Genomic DNA, 23,276 nt, shown 5'->3' with positions numbered 1-23,276 from the left:
GAGAGAGACAGACAGAGGGATGAGTCAAAGAGGGCAGGGACATATGGGTTGTGAGGAGGTTGATTCAAAAAGGACCACATGTAAAGAGTTAGAGGACTTTGCGAGTGCGTGTTACAGTAAGATTAGCCTCTCGCTGTGCACTTCTTGTGATTCTTTTTATTTCTTTGCTCTGTGCTTTGCTTAGTTAGTTACTCTTTTTTTTTTTTCTTAGTTGCCCACCGTGCCTCTTTTTTCTGTCTCCTTTCACTGTCTTTTGTTGTTTTGTGTGGTTTTGGTAGATGAAGCCAAAGACAAACCCCACAATCACAAATTACATGCTCCTGATGGGGAAGATTAACTAAAAGGAGGTATGGAGACATCACTTTCTCTTCCTTCTGGGTGAAATGGGGCCCTAATGAAAAGTGACATGTTTACATTTTTTTTTCTCACACTGTACAAACAAGCCTTTACAAGCTCCGGGGGCCACAGAGACTCAGCCTCACCTTCCCTTACGTCAACCCTCTCTGCCTTTTCCACCGTTTGCTCTCTTCTTAAGGGCTCTACTCACCTAATGTGCAGACTCTTATTTTCTCCATGCCATTCAGTCAAGCCTTTGAGAAAAAGGGCCAGTTAAAGATTAAGATGCATTATGTGTTGCCACTTAACTATAAACAGATGTGGGAAAAGTTACAGTTTGTCAAGTCAAAATCAGTGTTTTCAGTCTTTAACAAGTCGTTTGCACCTTTTACACTGTGATATTTCAAGATTTCACAGTATGCTACTGCTAAGTATTAACTATAAATAACATGTGCGTGTGTTTTTTTTTTTTTTGTTTTTTTTTTTAATGCCAAATAATTAGTAGCATAACTTGCGCTTTCCCAGGCAGTAATGCAAAACTGTAACAGCAAACAATCTTAGGTAGAGGGAAAAGGCTACCCGAAAAGCTATTCAGTGCACTCCTGAATCAATGCAATCTAATCAATTCATAAGATTTATCTTTACATGAGATAACTGGAATTGTAAGGTTGACATGTTGAATAATATCATTTTTATTATTGGTGTTTAATTTTTATCTAGAAGGTCACTCAGAGTACATCCTCTGGAAAAGCCAGTGTCCATCTTTTAAATTCTTAATGAAAGCGATGCAGATGTTCACCCAAGCACCACTCCACCACCTTTCATGAAATTAGTTTTTGAATAACAAACAGATGAACAGCTCTGATCATATACCAATCACATACCTTTGTAAAAGGAATTATTATGTCACTTTATGCCAAAAAGATGACGTCCAGCTGAGGTTACGAATGTCAGAAGTCTAGCTGAAGTCTTGTTTTTGTCATTGTAAAATTATGTAGCACTTTTCTACTCTGTGCACTCAAAGGGCTTTCTTGCCACAAACCTCATTCTTAAACACAAACACATATGCATTTATAAAAATGCCGTTTTTTTCTATGCCCAAACACTTTTAATCTAACTTCCACAGCCTACTGAAGTCAGATGTCTCTGCTGCTTCCCACCTTTTTAAAACTGGGTGATGACTCTTGAAGAACGTATCATCCTCTCCGCTGATGTGTTCTTCCAGTCATCTTCCAGTCATCAGTGTAAATGGACGTCTCCCATTTGTTCTTTGACCACACACAGAACGAATCATTTCTCAGGAGTTTACAGGTTCCCTGTGGGTCCCACAGATGGTATATCCTCTGTGGATTGTCTGCAGAATATCTCCCGGTACTCGCGTGTAACCTGCTTGTTTTTTGCTGAAATGCAATTTAGCTAATGCAGATTAATATTGCTTTTATAGAATGAAGATCAGTGCGGTTGATCTGAGTGAAAACAAACAGGTAAAGATTAACGGGCCTCATTAGATTTGAACCATTTTGAGTCATTTTATGTTCAAATAAGAGCCCCTCAGGCTGTTAGATGCAAATCTTGTGAGAAACACTGTTGTCCTACCGTATGTTGAGCAAGTGATCTATGCGTGTGTGCTGGCGTTTGAATGAGAAGGTGCAGACTCTGCTGATGCTGGGTGGTCTCGTGAACAGACAGACTCGGGATATCACCTTTCTCCATTTCTGGCTGCGCCTCTCTTTCTGCGAGCATGTTCAAATTGTTGTCATTTCTTTCATGCAAGATGCTACATTTTAACTTGTCACTACAAGCTGGTGCACTTTCTATGTGGCATGTTTGTTTAAAGTGTGTATACACAGAAATGGATGCAACTGTGACCGGTCCTTAAAATACGTCCAAAAATCATCTGATACTTCTTATTTAAGTTGAGGGCTGAAAGTGGCTCACACGAATCCTTTCTTTGTCTCTCTACTACTTGTTTGTATTCATGTTCATTCATTCATATTCTCTGTTAGTGTTTCTCGCTCTGGCTGACCTCGTCTGCTGTCTTTTGTTGTTACCGGTCTCAGTCTCCCTGAGGCGGGGAGGGGAGGCTCTCTGATGTTTATAAAACAAAATATCTGTGGAGCAGAGCGCTACCCTTGGGGTGGTACAGTGTGAGATGGTTATCGGGACCACACTGGATGAGGCCTGTTCACCAGTGAACTACTGTACTGGCAGCGCTGCACTGTCTCACACACTTTGTTTGGACATGAATAGAAAGAAGAGGTTGTAAACACTCGCGTCTGTGCCTCGTCCACCTCATTCTCTCTCCATTCACATCTTGCGGTTTTGGGCTCTCAAACCACAACACTCGAAATTTGCGAGCGAATTTGCAGAGACGGAAGTTTCAACAAAACGTGACAAAAAGTGCAGTGGAAACAAGACTAACAATGGAGATACAAGCGACCTATTAGTCACTCTACTTACGCTCCATTGGAGAGAAGAAAAATATCAAAAAGATGAAAACATCAGATATCTGTGGGCTGAAACACTAGCAGTTTATCTTAATACTCTTATCTCTGTAATGGCAGTAGTGGTCGCTGTTTTTTGTAAAATGGTTAATGGTTAGATGAAAACCGATGGGGGGTTAAGACGGGAAAAGTGTTCATTATATTTTTGGAAACATTTTTATAAATTGCATGAAATTAGGCAGAGTATAACAACAGACATAAAAGAAATGTGATTATTTATGTAGCGCTTTTCTTGCAGTGTTACAAAGAGTTTAACAACTGAAAAGTTTTTTTTTACAATATAAAAAGAACTGTGATCAGCATAAATGCAAATATGCAAAAATACATTTGCTAAAAGAGCCTTTTAAGATGTAAAAAGCCTGATAGAGCTAATTCTGCTAATGCAATTCTTTGTGTAGATGGTGTGGCTGTATACGCTGCAGTCTACAAACCCTCGTCATCTTTATACATGTGCACAATGTGGCTTAAATGTCACAGAGGTTAATGTGCCATGAAAGCCAGCTTGGTCACATAGCAGCATTTTAGTCAACCACAAAGGCAAACTGTGAAGTACCAGCTTTTCCTATGCTGCATGCCCATGAGGAGATGAGCCGCAGCCTGCCACAGCATTAGGATTCAGAGCGGCAGACAGAAATACTTACCTCCACGCAGTGGCTACTCTTTTATTTATCAATATGTCTAATCAGATAAATTTGATTTAGCAGTCAAGCGATTATAATTAAGTAAGTAAGCATAAGCACTTTCCAGTAGCTTACCATTTGAACTTGATCGAATCAAATTCTTTACTTCAAAGTTCAGTTAAAGTGCACGACTACAACAGGAAAGAAAATATATCATTAAGAGCTTTAACTGTTAAGACATTTGCCCATAGCGACGTACAAGTTCAGACCAGGATCTGCTTTTGCTGTTTATTTTGGACGGGACTTCCACAGTAAGCAGTAAATAACTTTGCACAGTAAGGAGTAAGGCCAAGTTTGATAGGGTCATCATCAAAGGCTGCTCCTATAATACTTCTCATTTTTTTGAAGCAAGCCTGATGAAAACAAATATCTTTTAATTTTGGCAGGAATAAGCTTGTTTCCAAAAAACTGAGTGCACTAAAAGCAAAAATGTTATAAAACCTCAGTGTTTGAATGAAAAAAACAAGGGTCTCAGATCAGTTGTAGGTTTTCTTTTTGAGAATATCTGACACCCAAAATGTATTTTTTTTTAGTTTAGCAGCCAGCGATATAAAGTAGGCAGCACATGTCAAATAATTAATAATTTTAGTAGAGGAGCGTAAAGTACCACCAGTCTTGCTTTTGATCCAACAAGTTCTCATCCTACACTGTTGTTAATCAGATGTGGGTGTCTCATAGACAAAGCGGCTTTGACACAACTACACTTTCTTAATCCCTGGAAATGAGAATGGACCGCTATACCACGTGGATCATAATCCTAATTTTTGGTGGCTACACAACTACTTAAAACATCACCTTCAGCCTCCGTGACCTACAATATCCCCGCTTTATTTTAATATGGTTAGAAGACCTGTCTCCAGAGATAAAACGACATCACGCCACGGTTTGGCCAGGTATTACTTGGAAGTGGCGCTCTCACGGTGTTCTCCACTTACTTGGACAGTACCCCTCCACTCCTCCACAGCTCATTTCTAGCACAAACCCACTAAATCGACACACACATCCCTTTCTCTGAAATACAGTATTACCTTTGTGTGGCCGCAATGAGTAGCTGGCAGTTTTGAGGTTCTCATTAAGGCTCATTATATTCATATTTAGCATTATTAGCCTAGTCGGCACAAGGAGGAGAGAGCAGAGAAGGATTAGAAACGGAGAGGGAGAGCGTTGGAACCGTCAGGTCTGTTATATGAAGCGATCCAAGACAAGCTGGGAAGTTTCTCTACTGATTTTCTTTTACCTACTACCAATTACAGCAGCTTGTGAGAGTACATGTGAAGGTCCAGAAAATAAATATCTCCCAATACATCTGCATGGCAAAAGGTGGCAGCTGCACTTTAATGTGAATATACGTCATCAGGCGCAGCTTTGAACACGCGTGTTCTGGTTTATGCGTTAAGATAAATATTCAAACATATGCTCACTCACACACACAATTTTGTCAACAGCTGCAAGATGTGACAGCATAAACTGTTATCATCTGTTGGGCAAAGTGAATGGAAATCAAATTTCCTCCCTTATACTTTTTAGATGACTCACAAACACTCAGCCAGCCGTTGGTGGTCAGTCTCTCCAGCAGCTATCAGCTGTATATATGAAAATTGACATTTTCCGAATGTGAGAGTGAGCATTTGAGTCTTCTTCTATCTTCTTATTTAACATTGCGTGGTTGTGTGCACTTGCAGATCTAAAGCAGACCATTAGCAACATGCTATTTGAGCTTTTTTGTGTGTGTACACAAAAGCGCTTCGGTTTTCCGAGGTCATTTAAGGACTGTGTTTTGGAGAACTCTCACTCTTGGACAACGCAGTTGTTTCCATTTAATAGCTGAATGCTGATAAAGGGGATTATGTGATGGAGGAGGAATCAGTTCAGCCTCTAAAAGGCTTAGATGTTTGTATTTATTACACTCTGGAGGAAATGCAGAACCAATCAGTTTTTGTATCGCATGCAATTTTGGGATACATGAGAGTGTGTTTCTTCTTCTTCTTCTTTTTTTTTGTTTTGTTTTGTTTCTGCTGTCCAACACAACAGATGTCCATCCCACAGCAAAGTGGACTAAATCCTGTGCACCTGTGTTCTTATGAAGCAAAGGAATTTCTCTTCGGCTTAATCCTCCTGATGATTTTCAGTTCCTCGTTAAATAGCCCCCTCCAGACCCCTCCTCCTCCTCCCCCCCTTCTTCCATCATCTTTCCCTTCTTCACACACTATCCTTCCTCTCCCTCTCTACCTTTTTTCCTACAGCTTTAAACTTTTTTCCTTTTCTTTTCTGTGTTAGGGAATCGCCTCTGTTCTCCAGCGCAGGTCTGACATTGAGGAGTACGTGGAGGTGGGACGCCTTGGACCTTCTGATTATTTTGGTAAGTGTGTCCCTGCTGCTTCTCTGCACCACATAAGTTTGTGAGACTAAACTTGGTTTATTTTACACCTTTTAATAAATATCTTAAATACAAATTTTGCTAGTAGAAGTCAATAAAGATCAATGAAGACAGTACACAGTGATCTAGAAGATCAAACACAAGTCACATTGCTTACTGCTTTTTTATAGTGTTCCAATTAATTTTAAGCAGTTATGTCACAAACTGGTTTTTAAAGATATGGTAAATAAACACGTTATGAGAAGATGAATCATTCTGAACCAGACTTATTATAGTTTTAATTAGTCTTTATTTTTTTGCTTTTAATTCAGTTTCAGTTAGTTTCCAGAGTGAAAATCCTCGTGTCGGTTTTGTTTTTACCCCTCAGCTGTAAAAGGCTGATGGGCTGTTGTCGTCACCCTGCATGGCATGCAGCGTGGAAACCCACGTTTCTGAATGCGATAACTCGAGAACGAGGCAACATAGGAGCTTCAAATTGATACTGAGTGACCTAAAGGTCAGAAGTCAAGGTCACTGAAAATCTTGTGGATAAGATAAGATAAGGAAGTTGTCTAGGATTATTAAATTAATACCATAGGTGTGTCTACTAGAAAGCTGAGGGGTAGGTATTTTTATCGTTTTAAAATATTTAATTTTAGTTTAGTTTTTATTAGTTCAGTCTTAGTTTTAGTCTCTATTAATTATTATTGAATTGAGGGCATATGTCAGAGGCAAAATTTAGGAAAACTACAGTACAGTTATTACATTAAAAACAGAACCTTTGAAAGCAGTTGACTCACAGTCTTGTAGTCAAGTTTTGATCAGATTTTACTAAACTAACAAACAGGATCTTTCCTCTATATTTCTGTTTTGTTTTAGTTTGTTTTCCAAGTTTATAAATTCATTTCAGGTTTTTTTTAGTTTAGTTAACTTTAATAATCTTGTTCTGAAATATAAATTGTAAAAAGTCTTATTAGCAGTTGCTTTTTACTAAAACACAATACTCGCAAAAATGGCAAATATAAGTATTTTAAAGGGTCAGCTTGACTAAACAGGGTAAAATAGTGTACGAGCACAATCCCCAAATAGTGCTGTTAGGTGTGGTTTGTTTTACTGGTGATTTACAAAATATGCTGGTTTTTAAAATCATGTTTCAATATCAGGTGCAAAAATTAAGACATGCCTTTTTTGGGTTTAAAGATCATCGCAGTTAGTTGTAAATCTCTATGTTTAACTAACTTTCTTTTAATTTGTCACTTAACTGCACTGATTTAGGGCCTTTTGCCCCATTTCTCATACTGTTTGTATTTAATGTTTGAGGTCAAAATTTGGGGCGACGTGCTGATTATTCTCTCTCATCCAGGTGAAATTGCCCTGCTGCTGAACCGTCCCAGGGCCGCCACCGTAGTCGCTCGGGGTCCCCTCAAGTGTGTGAAGCTGGATCGGCCACGCTTTGAGCGCGTGCTGGGTCCTTGCTCCGAAATCCTCAAGAGGAACATCCAGAGATACAACAGCTTTATCTCTCTCACTGTGTGACATGTGCCCCCTCCACCATCTGGGCCCCACCAGCAGGGGTGTGCAACATCAGCATCAGAGTTTTGGTCAGTGGGTGGGAAAGGGGTGAGGATGCAGGGTGAAGGATATGGGTTTTACATGCCCAGATTTGGGGCGCTCATTTCCTGCCTTTTTCCATTTTGCGCGTTTCTCTCTTTTGACCTTGTGCACTTTGACTTGATTCTGTGCTGTCACGTAGCTTTATGTCAAAAACAACATGCAGGGGTGTTTTAAAAAAAGAAAAACAGAGGGCAGAGATTATTTATCTTGTTTCATATTGTAAATGAATCATGCATACAGTGTGTCGGCTGTATACGATGCATGCTTCAAGACTGACAGAGAATGGCGTTTGCACTTTCATTCGTTAACAGGAGGGTACGGATAATTTCAGGAAATAAGAAGGAAGTAAAGTCATGTTTACGTACGGCGGGGGAGGAAGACGGACAAGATTTGGTTGCACGCTGGCTGAGGTTTGCCTTTTTTATTTCTGGAGGTCGTGTTTCCATTTCTACACTGAATCAGAAATGCACTGCACAGATCTCTGTTCCCTAAAATGTAGCTGTTAAAGGTATGAAGAAGATTAAATTACTTGCTGTTGTATTCATTTTCAACGCTTCTTGAGCTTTTACCTTTTATTGAGTTTGGAGGCTGTTCGAGGCCTAATTGAGTTAAATTCTAACTTTGTTGGTATTCTGTATATTTCTTTTATCGAAACACCAAAACAAACACTTACTTTATTGTGCTGAAAGTATTGTGTGTGTATCAAACGCATGTAAAGCCTTAGTCATCCAAAGCACACAAAACACAGGAAAATAACATTTCAAGGCACACCTGTATTCATATCTGTGCAAAACTGCCTCTGTGTCACCTGATGAGTTGTCGGATCTTTTGATTATTGGCGGTTGAAGGAACTTTTGGAAGCACATTTGCTCTGGAGCTCTCATTCTGCATAAGAGTAATAAGAGACCAGTCCACTAGCTTATCACTGTCCTCCACTGGTTTATTCGACACCTCTACGCAGTCCAAACGGTCTTCCTGCATCTGGAAAACTCAACATCTGAAAAAGTGCATGAACAAAGTGCTTACAAAGTTCATTTAACAATTCATTCAAACAAGGTATGATTGTCACAAAATCACAAAGCACACCCAGACTTACCTCATGGCACAGCATCCATGGATGAGTGAACAAATATATTTAGACCATAGTTTGTTTAGGAACAGCTCCGTGCACTATTGATGGCACTTACTTTCACTGTGTTTCTGGAAAAATTTGCTCACAACATTTTTTCACTTAGCCTTTTCATCATATCGAAATTTTGCGTTATTAAATGTTGGTTTTAGAAGTTGCATTTCCAGTGCCAGCGTGGTTCCTGGGAACAGATGATTTATTGCTTTATCCCTTCAAATCCTCGTTTTCCTTAGTTTGTTCATCTTGCTCAAAGGCTGAAGTGTCTTATTATCCACGTGTCGTCATGTCATTACTTTGTCACATACAAGCATCAAACCTACTACAGTGGTTTTTATGAGGAAAGTTTCGTCAGTTCAGCAGTGCAGCTCAGTGATGTCCTTTAGTTTTTCAGTGATAATGGAGCTCGGTGGCACAGAGGAATTAACCGAAGCTTTTGATACACAAACAATACTTGTTAGTGAATCAATTGTCGCCAATAAAATAAGAAAAATGTAGGAAATCACCAAAGTTTATCCCCTAAGATTTTACAATGTATGTTGTGTCAAAATAACTGACAAGTTGCTTTTTTCCCACCTTGATATTCTCAAAGCAGACAAACACAGTTATAAACACACTAACATGGAACACACACCCACACTGTATATACGTGCACTGTCTCAGGACTAAATACATTTTCGACACACACACACGTTTTACCTGATGCTTTTTTTTTAAAGCTGATTTTGTTCGTTGTTTGCTAGATGAAAACTTTTGCACCACTTTTAGAGTTTGTACCATACAGCAGCTTGATTTAGGTGTTTTTAAGACATCAGTTCTGTGTTCTGACTGAAAAAAGTTACGATATATGAATATATACAAACTTGTGTTGCTTTCCTTTGATCTGCTGTAATCTGTCAAAGTTGCACAACTGACCCAACAACTGATGTTGTAAAAAAAACAAAAAACTTTCTGTATTCTCTCTCTCTGTATCTTTTTCTTTGAAACCATCTTGAACAAATAAAGAAAAGCTTCTGAAATCTCTCTGATTTGACTCATTCTTTTCTTCCTTTCTGTTTTTTTCCGCCTCTATATTTTCGTCCTTTTATCCCAGATCTTAGTTCTCTTTCTTTTTATCTATACCTCCTCTAAATGTTCCATCTTTGTTAATCTTCCTTTTTCTTTCCCAAAGCTACTAACTGTCACCCTCAATCACACTTTTCATATTTATTCCTGCAGGTACCTAATCTCCTTTTTGGCCTCCCTCTGCTCCATCTGGCTCCCTCCGCTTGTCTCTGCTCTCCATCCTTCTCACATTAAGCCAAGTGTCAGTCATCCGTCAGGCCGGCCTGTCAAACCTCAGAGCTCCTCCCAGCCAGTTTACATCTTAGTGGACTTAAAGCCTCCGCAGCTTTGACACATTCCTCTTCATCTTAATGCCCACTAAATCAACTAAGGAATGTGCCCCCGACTCTCTGACATCGAGTTTAATAGCCGCCCCCTCCCCACTCATATACACACACTGACCCATACACCTTCTTCACTTTGACAATACACAGTAACGCACATGAACTTGAGGGAGGTCGGGGTTTGTACCTCCGCGAAGCACCCCTTTGCCTTCAGTCTTGATTGTAAGTGCAGCTCCTTGCGTGTAGTGCTCGACTTTTCGTTTTCTGACACTCATCCTCAGCGGCAGGTCTTCAGGTTGCTTTTAGACCAAACTCACTGTTGTGCAATTTGGATCCATTATTTTAACACTGCTGACTCTGTTTTTGGATGACAGGTTTAATACAAATGTTGTTTGGGCTTCCTAATAAGGATGGAGTTCAAACTAAACCTGCACTATAGCTCACAGTATAGATCTACAGTATAGATCAGTATAGATGCCTAAATTAAAGTCTGTGTAATCGTACAGGTTAGACAAAATGTTATTTCCAAAAATTAAAAGCAAAAATTTCTAAACTTCATTTCTTTTAGCCATCATGCACTCTTTCAACTGAAAGCAGTTGGGGGAAAAAACAGGCGCTGAGCCTGCACGTCACCATTCATCTACATGACAAATGAGCAAAAACATGTCAAACGCTTTAAAACTCTAAAATAAGCAAGTGAGTGGACCTTGAACGGGGTTTGTTCAGTCAAACATGCTCCAAGTTCATGTCTACCAAAGAAGCAGCGACATTAAAACTAGTTACACCAAAATGAGCAAAATAAAAGCTGTCAGCGTGGAGACTGTGTGTGTGTGTGTGTGTGTGTGGCCAGAGTTTTTGATTAAGCACGGCCATTAGCGGGCATTCTGGGTGGGCCAGTTAAGGGCAGAACTTGGCACCGTCACATGAGCAGCAAGATGAAACTTTGATAACGCTTCGTTCTGCCAGGGGCAAAATAAGAAGGTGCTAACACGTACACACGCTCCTTTACTGACTTTTAATTTAGGTCGCTGTGTTTGGTTTTCCTTTATGCTTTTATTATGTCATAATCTATCATAAAACTCCAACTTTGTAACACTAACGATGACATTTCCACGAGCTAATCTGTTTTCACACTGGATCCGATAAGGGAAAAAACCCCATCTGTCCATTACCAGTCAGTCCACAACCTGCAATTAAAATTTCACTTTTTTTTTCTCTTTTGCACAGCGATCCTACAAAAATAGCTAAACGGTGAATCAGATTCATTCCCAGTATATGTCTGTTAAATCTTTTAATGTTTAAACACAGCAGATCACGTGATTATTTGGTTCAGTGAGTCTTTTGGTAACAGCTACTCTGTTTCCTTCACAGAAAGCTCGTCTCTAGTGATTCTGCTACTGCCAAGTTTTAAACCTGCCTCTCTTTTTCTAAGCACAACAAGAGGGAAATGGTCCATCAGACAAGGAAAGTATGACTGGATACATGACCCCAGTTGCACCATTACTTCTACTGCCTCCATCCATTTTTATCTGCACGGTGTAGCTCCAACTTACTTAAGTGATCTTCTTCTTTCCTATCACCCCAGCAGGTCCCTGAGGTCTTGTGACCAGGGGTTGCTGGTTGTCCCGCATACAAGGTTAAAAACAAAAGGTGACAGAGCGTTTGTATCAGTGGCTCCCAGACTCTGGAACTCACTCCCTTTGAGTTTGAGATCTGTGGACTCAGTCATGTCTTTTAAAAAGCAGTTAAAAACCTGTTTAAACTCGCTTTTGGTTGATTTTGTTTTGTTTTAGATTTTAATGTCTGTTTTCTGCCTCTGTTAAGCACTTTGTGATTTTATCTTGAAAGGTGCTATATAAATAAAATTTTATTTATTTATTTATTATTAATTTGCTACACGATATAACTAGCTGCTCCTACCGTGCAGGTATGTTTGCAGAATCCTTAGCTGACCAGCAGTTGATGCTTAGTGAGTTGGGGAGGTTGGGTTACAGGAATCAGACAAGATGTGGAGAATAACCGTGGAGGTGGAGCAGATGGTGAACATGCAGGAGGTGGAAGTGGAAAGTAAAGAAATCCTGGGCCAGCTTCACTGACAGTTTGTAACAGGCTTTCTACGCGCTCCTGATTAAAGTCCATTGAGATTTACTGACATAAATGTGAAAGAATTTATCCCACCATGGAAACATGCCGTCTCCTCATTACAGGATGACTTCTTAAGTGGATCCCTCCCCCAAATTCCAAGTTTTATTTAATGATTGCCAAAAATTTACAAGATAAGATGGCCTCTAGGCATTTGGTATGTGTGTGTGCATGTTTGGATGTTTATTTGCTGCATCCCATGCTCCCAGGAGAGCATGTTTTATTTGGTGGTGCATATTTAGATCTGGCACAGTGACTCTGGCCCCTGGGTATTTGACCGCAACAGCCCCTCTGCTCACAACGCCTCCCTGATTCTCTCTCTTTTGTTTCCTGGCTTGTTGCGCCGAGTTCCCATAGATGCCATCTCCTCTCCGCTCTATCCCCCTCATTGGGGAGATTCAGGCTAATTAAAATGCCTACCAACCTCCACTGATTTGTCTCTCCTCTACGATCTCCACATCCTGGTGGAAAAAAATAAATCAACCCCCAACCGCTGGCGCTAATGACCAGCGCCCTTTCATACACAGCTGTCTAGAAATATTGGGTGTGGCGACCTGTCTGCTCCGGGGCAGGGTTCAGCCTGGTTGAGCTGAAATTCTCAGTTCAGAGGCATCCCATCTCTGCCTAGTTCCCTCCCTTCTCCACCACTGCTTCTGCTGCTCTAATTCTCAGCGCTAATCATGGCTTTCTTAGGTCAAAGGTCACTGCCCAGGCCTGGTCACAGGTGACTGAGCAATAGTGAAGCTGATGGGATTGAAAGGATGAGAGGGGGGTAGAAGGAGAAAAGAGTTAAAAATTGGGTCAGGAGCTCATCACAAGGTCTGCTTAAGTTAAACAGCAGCAGTTGTTGTACACTGAGTGTGTTACCACAGCAAAACAAAATGTCCCTCAAACTATTTTGGACTCAATCTGTGTCGCATTGTGAGACGCAACAGCTGGGCCTATATTACACACAGTGAAGCTGTACTGATTACTCGTCTTTGTTCCGGTGTCAAAGGGTGGGCAGCTTTAGCTCAGAAGGTAGAGCGGCTACTCTGCCAATCACAAGGCTGGCGCTTCAAACCTTGAAAGGATGTGGTGACCAGGGGGCATATAAAGTAAATGACAAAGCAACTATAGGCAACGTACATGATCAGACCTTTTAGTGCTCCCTCTGCAGCAACAAGACTTTATGCAACTTCTCACAAAGTAATAATACTCCCCTACACCTTTAATCTTCCCATTTCTTAAGCCATACAGCCTCGGTCTCTCCTCAGTTTCCTTGCAACCTGTTCCTCTTCCTCCTTAACCCCTTCCACCTGAGATGAGAGTGGAAAGTGTGGGAGGAATCATGAGGAGTGAAGTGTCTGGGCAACGGCCATATTATTTTGTTATGGTCTACTGGGGTATTTAATGATCCCTGTCAGATAAACACAAAAGGGTTCATACCTACTTGTATGTAAACTAGAGTCTAGTCTAGTTTACTCTAGAAGACTAGAGTCGCGTAATTCCTCCAGGAAACCACCTCTCTTCTCAAGATACATTTTAGCAACTGAGATATTATTTATCATGGTTCCACATATACTTATTACAGTGGGCCAAATTTCTTCCACAATGATGTAACACACTGATAAAGTCATTCACAAAGCAGTTACTTCAGCTTTTTGCTGCCTAAGGTACTTAAGGAAAGGCCTGAATCTTGGGCTGTACTTAAATTTTCAGAGGACTGCGCACAGTGCTGTGAAAACCTGTCACAGACAGGAAGGCACTGAACAGGTGAAATAACAATTCACAGAAAGAGAGACATAAGAAAAGCCTCCTTTAAAAAAACACACTAATTTTAACACATTTTTATACGTGTGTTAAAATGAGCAAATCAACCATCTCTGCTGTAAAAACTAACAGGTCTGAGTCAGGCATGATTGCCTGGAATTATTTACTTTCGAATTATGTTCGTCTTTTAATTTGACCCTCGGAGGAGACAAAAGAAAAGAAAAGAAGAAAAAGGAGAAAAACAAAATGAAGGAGGTGACGTGATACCATCTGTTTGTTTTTCTGTATTTCTTTCCCAAGCTTGTTATCGTTCCTCATTTCCTGCTGGACGACAAGTAAATAATTCACATGTATACATGTACCAACACTGAGACCAAGCCTCCCCAACTAGCCTCCGTTTTGGCCTCAATTTCAAAGCTATTCCCAGCCTATGAACCCTTCTGTGACTCGCCTCTGAAACGGCGTGTAGAGAAAACAAACAAAAGACTAAAATGTTCTCCCGACATTTTGCAAGGGAAGGACAAAAAAAGTAGGAGTCGGTAGCATTTTTCTGAGTGAGATATTCCCTCTTGCACATGACTCTGCAATCTCCTGCCCACATTGATCCCAACACAGCACAATCCCTCTCTTGACTTCATTGCTCAAGTCATTCCCTGAGGAGGCAGCTAAGCAATTGTCTCAAGTGTTCGCTTTTCTTTTTTTTGTGTGACTCCTACTCTCAGAGCAATCATTAGGGTTTTAAGTGCAGGTCATAAAAGTAGTCAGAGTTGCTTCTAATCACATTAGGAACATAGAGAAATGCATTGAGCAAAAAAAAGTCCCTGTTGAGCTGTTAGGGAAAGTGTATTAAAAGCCCACTCTTGTGTGTGCTACTACTGTAGACCTTTGAGACATTTGGATGATTAATGGTTTGCTCCACACTTAAAAGCATCTTGCAGACATTGGACCGTAGACTGTGTATCTACAATATCTCAATTAAATGTGACATGCTCCCCATGAACAAACATGTGCCAGGGTTTAGTAAATGGGACTTTGCACAGCAGAAGGTCTTTGCAGGTGCGCAAAATCACAACGAATAGGCTGTCAAATCTCTTGATTGTCAGGCTGCCCTTAAACATCAACACCTCTCCAACTCCTCCTCGGGCGCTCTGTATCCCTTCATTTGTCCCAGCTGAAAAATGCCCCAGGCCCGAGGTAGCGCCTTGAGAGTGGAGGGCGACCCCCTAAAACCCTGCAGGACCCAGCTCAGGGGGTGACCCAGCTCTCTCTAAACCCTCGAGGAATTTGTGGATTTGAAGCTAGAGCTGTAACAAGAGACCACCACTCTCTCCTATCTGTAAGCCCATAATGGAGCCACTTCCTGTTGATAATCAGTTTGTTGTGATCTGACTGCCTCTGGATTTTGACACTTCATCTTGATTCCTGTAGTAAAGGAGGAAGAGGAGAGGCGTTATTATGGTTCTGGTCTGTCTACCATAATGACAGTGTGGGCTGTCATCAAAGGCTCGGGCACCAAAAAATGTTATCTTTCTAATTCGAGTTCTCCATCATACAACAACCTGCAAAATATGCATATATGCACACACTCAAACTTGGGCCACTGTATCAGTCTTTAGTATAGGCAGTAAGAATGCCAAGAAAGAAACGAAACATGGGTCCTGCTAGCTTATTTTTTCCATCACAATTCCTTTTTTGTTCCCAAGGTTGGTGTTGGATCGGGGCCGGTACTAGTTTTATGGCCTTGATTAATAACAACAACAATAAAAGAGCCAAAACCTGCTGTAATTATTTTTTAAAAGCAGCTACAATGCTGTTTGCAGAGCATCTAGCAGGGAGCTCTTTGGGGTAGGGGGCTTCCATTTAACTACTGTTAATCGTTACCACGATGCATGTGAAACAGCTTCACGGTATGGCTCATAAACTGGGTAGGGCTTCTCTCCTGGAGGTAAAGCGCTTTCATTGCTCAGTTAGGTGTGGTTGCCAGAAGAATTGCATGGTGTTGAGGAAAATCTCGGGCACACTCCAGACAACGGAGCTGCGGCCGATGAGCATCGTAAAGCAACCGGGAGCCATAACTGGCTTTAATCATCCTCTAATCCAGAGGATTCTTTTGGTGGATTTGTTTTTTCGGGTAACACTTTATGACACGGCCTGTGACTAAGGACGTAATTCCCCTTGTAATGAAATGGAATTTCAGTGCATTTTATTTAAAATTACTGTAATTATATTTATTTACAAATGCTTAAAGGTGGGTACGCTGGAATAAGGGCGTATGAAGTCAGGTTTTAACAGGAAACAAAGAAATAAGAGTTAAGTACAGAGTAAATACATTTAAGCACAGTAAATTTAAAGAACAGTGAGAACAGTTCTGTCTTTGTAACTTACAAGAAAAAATAAATACCATCAAAGTCTGCAGGCCTATGTGACATTAAAATGAGGGAGCCAAGTCTAACTTATTTTTTTAACAGTTCACAATCGCTGTTCAAACAAAACTAAAAAGTGGAGGGAAAAGGAAAAGCGATCCGTTGTGCACATCAACATATTGAATATTACACAAAGATGTGTAAAGGTAAGATTAATCCACTCAATAATATAAGTGCCCTCAAAAGTACAGTATATTAACAATGTGAGGTGAGGAAATGTATTTTTTCTATAAAATTACCATGAAATTAAACACTGGTTAAATTTCCTTGTGCTGTACTTAAATGTACTGACAGTATTAAAGTAAAATTATGAGGTCACGTAGGCCTGCAAATTTTGATTGTGTTCGATATTTTGTGTAAGTTGCAGAGGAAGAACAGTCCTTACTGTTCAGTAAATCTGCAGTAATTAAATTTACTTTAAAATAATTTACAGTGTAATTTTTTCTTTGTTTCCTGTAAATTCCAGTGTATTTATCTTTAAGTCTTTGTAGATAATTAATAAAATTGAGAAAATTCCATTTAATCACTGGCGAATTGCACCCTTAGTCGTGGGGCGTATTACAAACTTTTACCATTTTCTTTCCTTCAAACCCATCCACTCCTTCTCTGTCCCCTTACACCCGCTCTCCTATTTCCATCCAAGTCTTCAGCTCTGTCACAGATGTCTAGTGTCACTTGAGTCAAGCAGACAAATCTCACCTTAATCCCATATATCACCACCATCATCACAACCACCACTAGAGCCCCCTCATCTCACGGTCCCTACAGCGTGACTGCCCATGGCTACGGAAAGACACTGAGAAGGAAGGGTAAAGTGAAAGCCCCCACTGACATGCCAATTGGAGTAATTATGAGCTTATAGTCTCCTAATGCATCTCTGAGGACAGCTTTGTGCAGCCCCTCTGAGAGCTGAGCTAGTCTGTCATGTAGTGATGTAAAGATGACTTGTCCTTTTGCTTGTGATCGAGCCATTTAACCTTTAACATGGTTTTTATTAGTTTTTTAGATAAGGCTCATCTATGAAGATATCAGTTTCTTTATATTTGTTTTGATGACTTCTCTCTGCAACTTAAAGCCGTGTTTTTCTGCTCACTACTGGTGCATAATCCCATCTATTCTAGTGTTTATTATGAGTATGTCATTGTATATGTTTCATTCTTTAATGCTGTTATTCCAGAGCCAGAGTCATGAAAGGCAATATTGGTCCACTCTTTTCCCATTGGCACCGACAGAAAGCTAACACTTCTGCTACTATAATGTCGCACAGACCTCCAGTTTTCCTACATCCCCCCCTGGGACCCCAGGGAGACAGGGCAGGTCTGTCTTTTGCTGTCCTTTCCACATCGCCTCGTCCTGCCTTTAATGCCCCCCACTCCGTGGCAGGACCTTGATGGTGTGTGTGTTAGTCATGTCCTCCTCTCTAGACTCCAAATTTGCACATGTGGCCACAGTGGGAGATCCCAGATTTTTGGGGGGAGCTGAAGTCAAAAGAGGGGAGGGGGATTGGGTCAGACCACCACAGCGTCGGGGAGACCCCTATCTTCCTCCTCGCCAGTTCCCACCGCTCCCACCACGGCACACACATGTTGAAAAGGTCAGGTCTTGATAGACAACAGAGCACCGGCAATTACAGTGCTATTTCTTAGTAGCTGGAAGTCCCCTGCTTTCAGTGTGTGTGTGTGTGTGTGTGTGTGTGTGTGTGTGTGTGTGTGTGTGTGTGTGTGTGTGCAGAAAGAGTGTTTTTTTTCTCTCATTCGTAGAGCATAAAGAGGTAGTGTTTAAGGGGAAAATGAGCTAGGACAGGGGGAACGGAGGAACTGCATGTAGGAACTTGTGCACGGATTGCTTCATGTCTCCTCTGTCTGTCCATTTGAGGAAATCAGTGAATGCACTGCAGGTGCTCCCAAGTACACCATCGACTGTATGAGAGAATTCTCATACCTGAGTGCTTTTGCTTCTAAATGGGATTTCCTTTCTTCACATCTGGAGCTGTGGTTTTCTGTCTGAGACTTCCCTCTGCACTGCTGTGGTCAGGAGTCCATCTCTGACCACAGTAGTGCAGGGGTAAACCCTTCGTGTGGATGCTGAGTCTGCAAGCAATCTGCAAACACACACACACACACACACACACACACACACACACACACACACACACACACACACACACCTTCTTCCAATGTGTTCCCAGTCTTTTCTCTCTTCTGTGCCATTTCTCTTTCACACCGACCACCTATTTCTAGCTCTCTGATGATTACTTTCATCAAGAAGTACAGAATACAAAAAAACAGAGAGACTTATGAGAAGAGCAGACCTCAGTTTGACAGATCTGGAGATCACACAGAAAGGATGCCGCGGCCTCTTAAGAACTGAAGTGTGCTGCTGTAATGTATAATGTGTTCCAGCTGGAAGTTTGCCTCGCATACCTTGTACCACCGGATTTCTGCGTTTATGTGTGCATATGCCATTTTTTTTTTAACCCAGAGAGTGTCAGTTTGCTTAACGTTGTGGCTTATGAAACAGCCCTGCCATCTGAAAAGGCTACACACCTACAGAGGTTTAAAGGAAATGGGCTCCTGAGGGGTGCTGGGGGTGCTCTATGTTAGAGAGATGAAGTCCTGTAAATCGTTGCCAGTAATCATCCATATAAAAGAACAGCTGCGTCTGGGACCAGTTTTAAGTATGGCTGCCATACCGTGCCTCCCTCCGCTGTTTAATATTCAGTTGAACAAGCAGCAAGTGTACATGTGTGCGTGCACGCTCTGTGCCACTGCTTGCTTATGTGCGCAGAGGTTGCCCTGGATATGCACTCTGCTCTGGATAATTTCCAAGCCCAATCTATATTGCTACCAGGCTCTGGAATGCACCTTTGCTCCTGGGAAATTTCACCTGAATTGCTTGGCCCGTGTGAGCGTACGTCTACATGAGTAACCTAACCATAAATGTTACTGCTTCTTCTAATAGGTGTATTACAAGAGTGTGTGTCAAATAACACACAGCTCCGCACTAAAAACATCAAGACTCAACCCGCTAATGGCATCAACTTTGTCATCATGGACTCTGATGAGCTGGTTTGGGCTTTAGTTTGCAGAGCCTAATTTTACCTTGTGGAAGAGGGAGGAGATCTGTCTGTAGTTTGCAAAGGGCCTGCTCCTTGTGTCCGTGACTCATGCGTGCTCATGATATGGCTGGGCGGTGCTGGGGTGGGGGGTGGGGGGAGACATTGGGATCTATGTTTGTTTCTCTGTTGCAAGGCAATCCACTTTGGTCTTTGACGTTATGAGGTGTTATAGAACGGGGATGCCGGTGGACTGTCACGAATGTGCCGCTATCAGTGTGCAAAGTTTCTATTGTCTTGCTCTCTCTTTTTATGGTTCTGCACCAAAGTGTGAGATTCTTTGTTTTGTTGATAATGAGCATGCAACACTTTTGCTGCTGTAACACGTGACACTTGTACTTTAAGCAAATCTGATTTATACCATTCTAATGAAAGGATATTATTATAAAGACCTGCAGTTCTGACCTCATGGGGTCTCCTGTATTATCCTGAATTATAACCATTTGTCTAAGTGTTAGTGGAGTGTGAAAGATGGAAATGTGACAGTGATTGAAATGCATCTAGACTCCAGTGCAGTATTTTTGTTAAGAAAACCAAATCAAATAGGAACGCTCTATATTAAAATTAGAAAACAGCCGTTTTCTCAAGGTGCTTTATATTGAAAGGTAGAAACCCTGCAACATACACAGAAATCCCCAACAACCAGGAGATCCCACTTTGAGCAAGCACTTGACAGCGGAAAGGAAAAACACTTTTTTAACAGGAAGAAAACTCTGTCAGAACCAGGCTCAGGGAGGGGCAGACATCTGCCACAATCGGTTGGGGGCTGGATTCAGGAGACAGGATAAAAGACGCTAGAGAAACGAGCCAGAGGTTAATAATGATGCAGAGTGGTGAATAAAGACAGTGAGTGAAAAAGGTGAGTGAAGGAGAAACACTCCATGTGAAGCCCCCAGCAGCCTTTGCCTAATTCAGCATAACTAAGGGAGGATTCAGGGTCACCTGATCCAGCCCCAACTATAAGCTTTGTCAAAAAGGAACGTTTTAAGCCTAATCTTAAAAGCAGTCTGTCTCCAAAATCCAATCTGGGAGCTGGTTCCACAGAAGAGAGGCCTAAAAGCTGAAGATCGGCGTCCCATCCTATTTTTAAATATCCCAGGAACCACAATTAAACCAGCAGTCTGAGAGCAAAGAGCCCTGTTGAGGTGATATGGTACTATGAAGATTTTAAGATAACATGGGGGCTGATTATTCAAGACCACCTGCCTAATATTTTGCATGTGGGCCTGTGTTGCTAAAATAGCTGACTCAGGTGTCTGTTGAAAGGGAAGATCCCACCGTTTCTCAGTTTTGGGGGCCATCTGAAGAGTTTGGAAGCCTGCTCTATGCCTGGATGACTTTTTTGTGTTCCTTGAGCTGTTCATAATTTTTAAGATATGATGGTGTGCATAATGTTGCTGGGGGGGGGGGGGGGGTTGTGCCATTGGCAATGTCTACACCCACATCCACACGAATGTCCAGCAGAATGAGCAGTAATATTGTTTTTTATAATACGGTTAAAATGCTAAATTTAAATAAATATCATACAGGATTTGCAGATTTTTGACTTTTTTAAGTGATTTTAATAGATTTTTTTCTAATTACACTCAGCTCATGTTTAGAAAAATCCTGTCACAGCTTGAAAGATAATGATAAAATAATAAGCTCAGGCATTCACAAATGATCACCTCTAGCCTTTACGTAAATGAGTTAAACAGACAGTTCATCCAGACGGAGCCACACTTCAATTCCCCAAAGGCCTCACAGCTCATATCTACCGCATTCCCAGTAAAAGTCTCTCCTTTTTCCTATGTGTCTCTCACTGGGAACTATGTGTGGCCCAGAGGCAAAACGGGAGTCATCACTTCACTCAGAGAATCCTCTCCGCAGAGTCTTTATGGCTCAATTTACTGTGCAACAGCATCCATAAAATGATTTAATGGGGTTAATGTTGTTAGGTACACATGCCTCAGTTGCCAGTAAACATGATGTCTAAATAGCTCATGCAGGAGGGGCAGGAATGAGAGAATATTTTCAGATCTTGTTGTTTTGATATTGTTTTTTCCCCTAAAGCATGAAGACTTTGCTCCCTCTGTCTGCTTAGTTCTGCTTGAGTTTTACCCTGATCCATCTTTCACCACTTGTACCATCCTCTCCATCTGCTTCCTACATCTGTGGGACAAAACTCCAGATTTTGGTTCTCCGTATTAATCTTGCTCAACTCACCATAAACCGTCTCCAAAACACAAAATAAACACAGCAGTGCTTCATTCTCACTTTCTACTCACCTGTTCTGATAGACGGACAACTATTCCCTTGTACTTTGTGTCCTGTTATCTCACACCTGACTCTTGCTTTCCCATAAGGAAGCCAAATGTAGACTTAAAAAAACCAAACATGTATGAGTCACATGAGTCATTAAAGTCAAAAATATGAGTGAGAGTATCTATCGCTGCTGGGAGGCTGGCGTGTGATGTAATCATGACCACACAGGAGTCAGGATGAACCCGGCTGTCACCGGCTGGTCTTAGTCACGTTGCCATTGAATCATAAAGTTTAATTCTCTTGTGGCACCACCAGATGAGAAATGAATGATTAATGCAGTTTGAGCGAGATGTCACGTAAACTGCTTTAGCAGAGGGACTTTTCTTTTAAAAATATTTGATTCGTTTAATAGCACCCGTGCCATCTTAACACGAGCTTCATAGGCCTATTAAAATTGTTTCATTAATTACTCCACCATCTGCTGCGGCGCTTTCTCTGTGCAACGTTTCCAGCCAACGTGCCCTCTGGCTCGCCTCGCGCTGTATTGATCCAGTTAAATGGACAAGGTGGTCGGCAGACATGGTCGGCTGACCTATGCCTCCCCGCTGATTGTCACCTCTGGGTGATAATGTGTGTGCAAGCAGTCTGTCTGCGTCTCTGCTCCTGCAGGTATGTCTCCTTTATCAGGCCCTTGGGGCTTTTCTCCCAGACCTCCCAGCAAAGCAAAATGAAGCCCAGCACTGGTGCACTGGTTCCAGCTTCTTCTCAACAAGTTAGGACCAGCCTATTGTGAGCCTTTGCTTTAAGTAGAAGCTTCCTGTGTCCTCAAATCTTACAAATACAGAAAAAAAAACTACATGGAAATTGGTTGCGCTGGCTCACAGAACAGCGGATGTGGTGTGCACATCTAAACACAAAATCCAGAAGGCTCTTCCAAAAGGTTTATGGTGTCAGCGATGATGTGCTATATTTAGCAGCTGGAGTGGATGGATGATTTTTTACCCATATATTCAAATGCAAACAAATAAATACAATTAAAGTCCAAACCAAAATAAATTAAGTAAGCATCAACTCACATTACTAATGCAACCACCATCTTAGTATTTTGTTTTCTTTAAATTTAACATTACAGTGATCCAAGTGAGGAAATATCCCTTTATGCTGCATGGTAATCAGTTACAAGGTTAAGCTGTCTTCTTAACGTCTTTGTTCCTAGTCTGGAGGTAAGGAGGAAAAGGGCCAACCAGGCCAAAAGGGTGGAGTTACATACGGCAGACTCCTGGGCGTGTCCAACAGATTGACAGGTGAAAGGATATGATGCATGTTGTGTAGTGGAGCTGGAAAGGTTGTGATTATAACACACACACGCCCAGCGTTATATAATCAGATTATCATCTGCTATCACCATTAGGAATTTGCTGTCTTTTGATAAAATTGCTGAACATTGAATATTTGTTTTTCCTGCCTTAAACTCAACTTCAGAGTGAGGCGGGCTGAGTCACCACCATCACTGCCGTAATGATCATAATCATTTTTGCCCCCCCCCCCCCCCCCCCGCCCCCCAGTTTTGTCTAAATTAAATTACGCCCAGAAAAT

The 23,276-nt window shown here is 41.4% G+C and overlaps 1 protein-coding gene across 2 annotated transcripts in view; it reads left to right on the top strand.

The window, feature by feature from the left end:
* prkar1b (protein kinase, cAMP-dependent, regulatory, type I, beta) overlaps positions 1 to 9,639 on the top strand; it is a 68,248-nt gene extending 58,609 nt beyond the window's left edge. For both annotated transcript variants that reach the window (XM_086289249.1, XM_086289250.1), the window contains 2 exons: positions 5,798 to 5,879; positions 7,240 to 9,639. In XM_086289249.1, the coding sequence (XP_086145375.1) occupies positions 5,798 to 5,879; positions 7,240 to 7,412 (255 nt within the window). In that variant the 3' untranslated portion in view covers positions 7,413 to 9,639. The remainder of the gene's footprint in view (positions 1 to 5,797; positions 5,880 to 7,239) is intronic.
* The last annotated feature ends 13,637 nt before the right edge of the window (positions 9,640 to 23,276 follow it).

This window comes from Aulonocara sp. 'chitande type north' Nkhata Bay, linkage group LG4, assembly GCF_057382095.1.
Source record: "Aulonocara sp. 'chitande type north' Nkhata Bay isolate Kocher_YH1m ecotype deep benthic linkage group LG4, A_spYH_male_GT1.1, whole genome shotgun sequence".
NCBI lineage: Eukaryota > Metazoa > Chordata > Actinopteri > Cichliformes > Cichlidae > Aulonocara > Aulonocara sp. 'chitande type north' Nkhata Bay.
The sequence above is the reverse complement of the archived record's forward strand: the minus strand, read 5'-3'. Positions and strand labels throughout refer to the sequence as shown.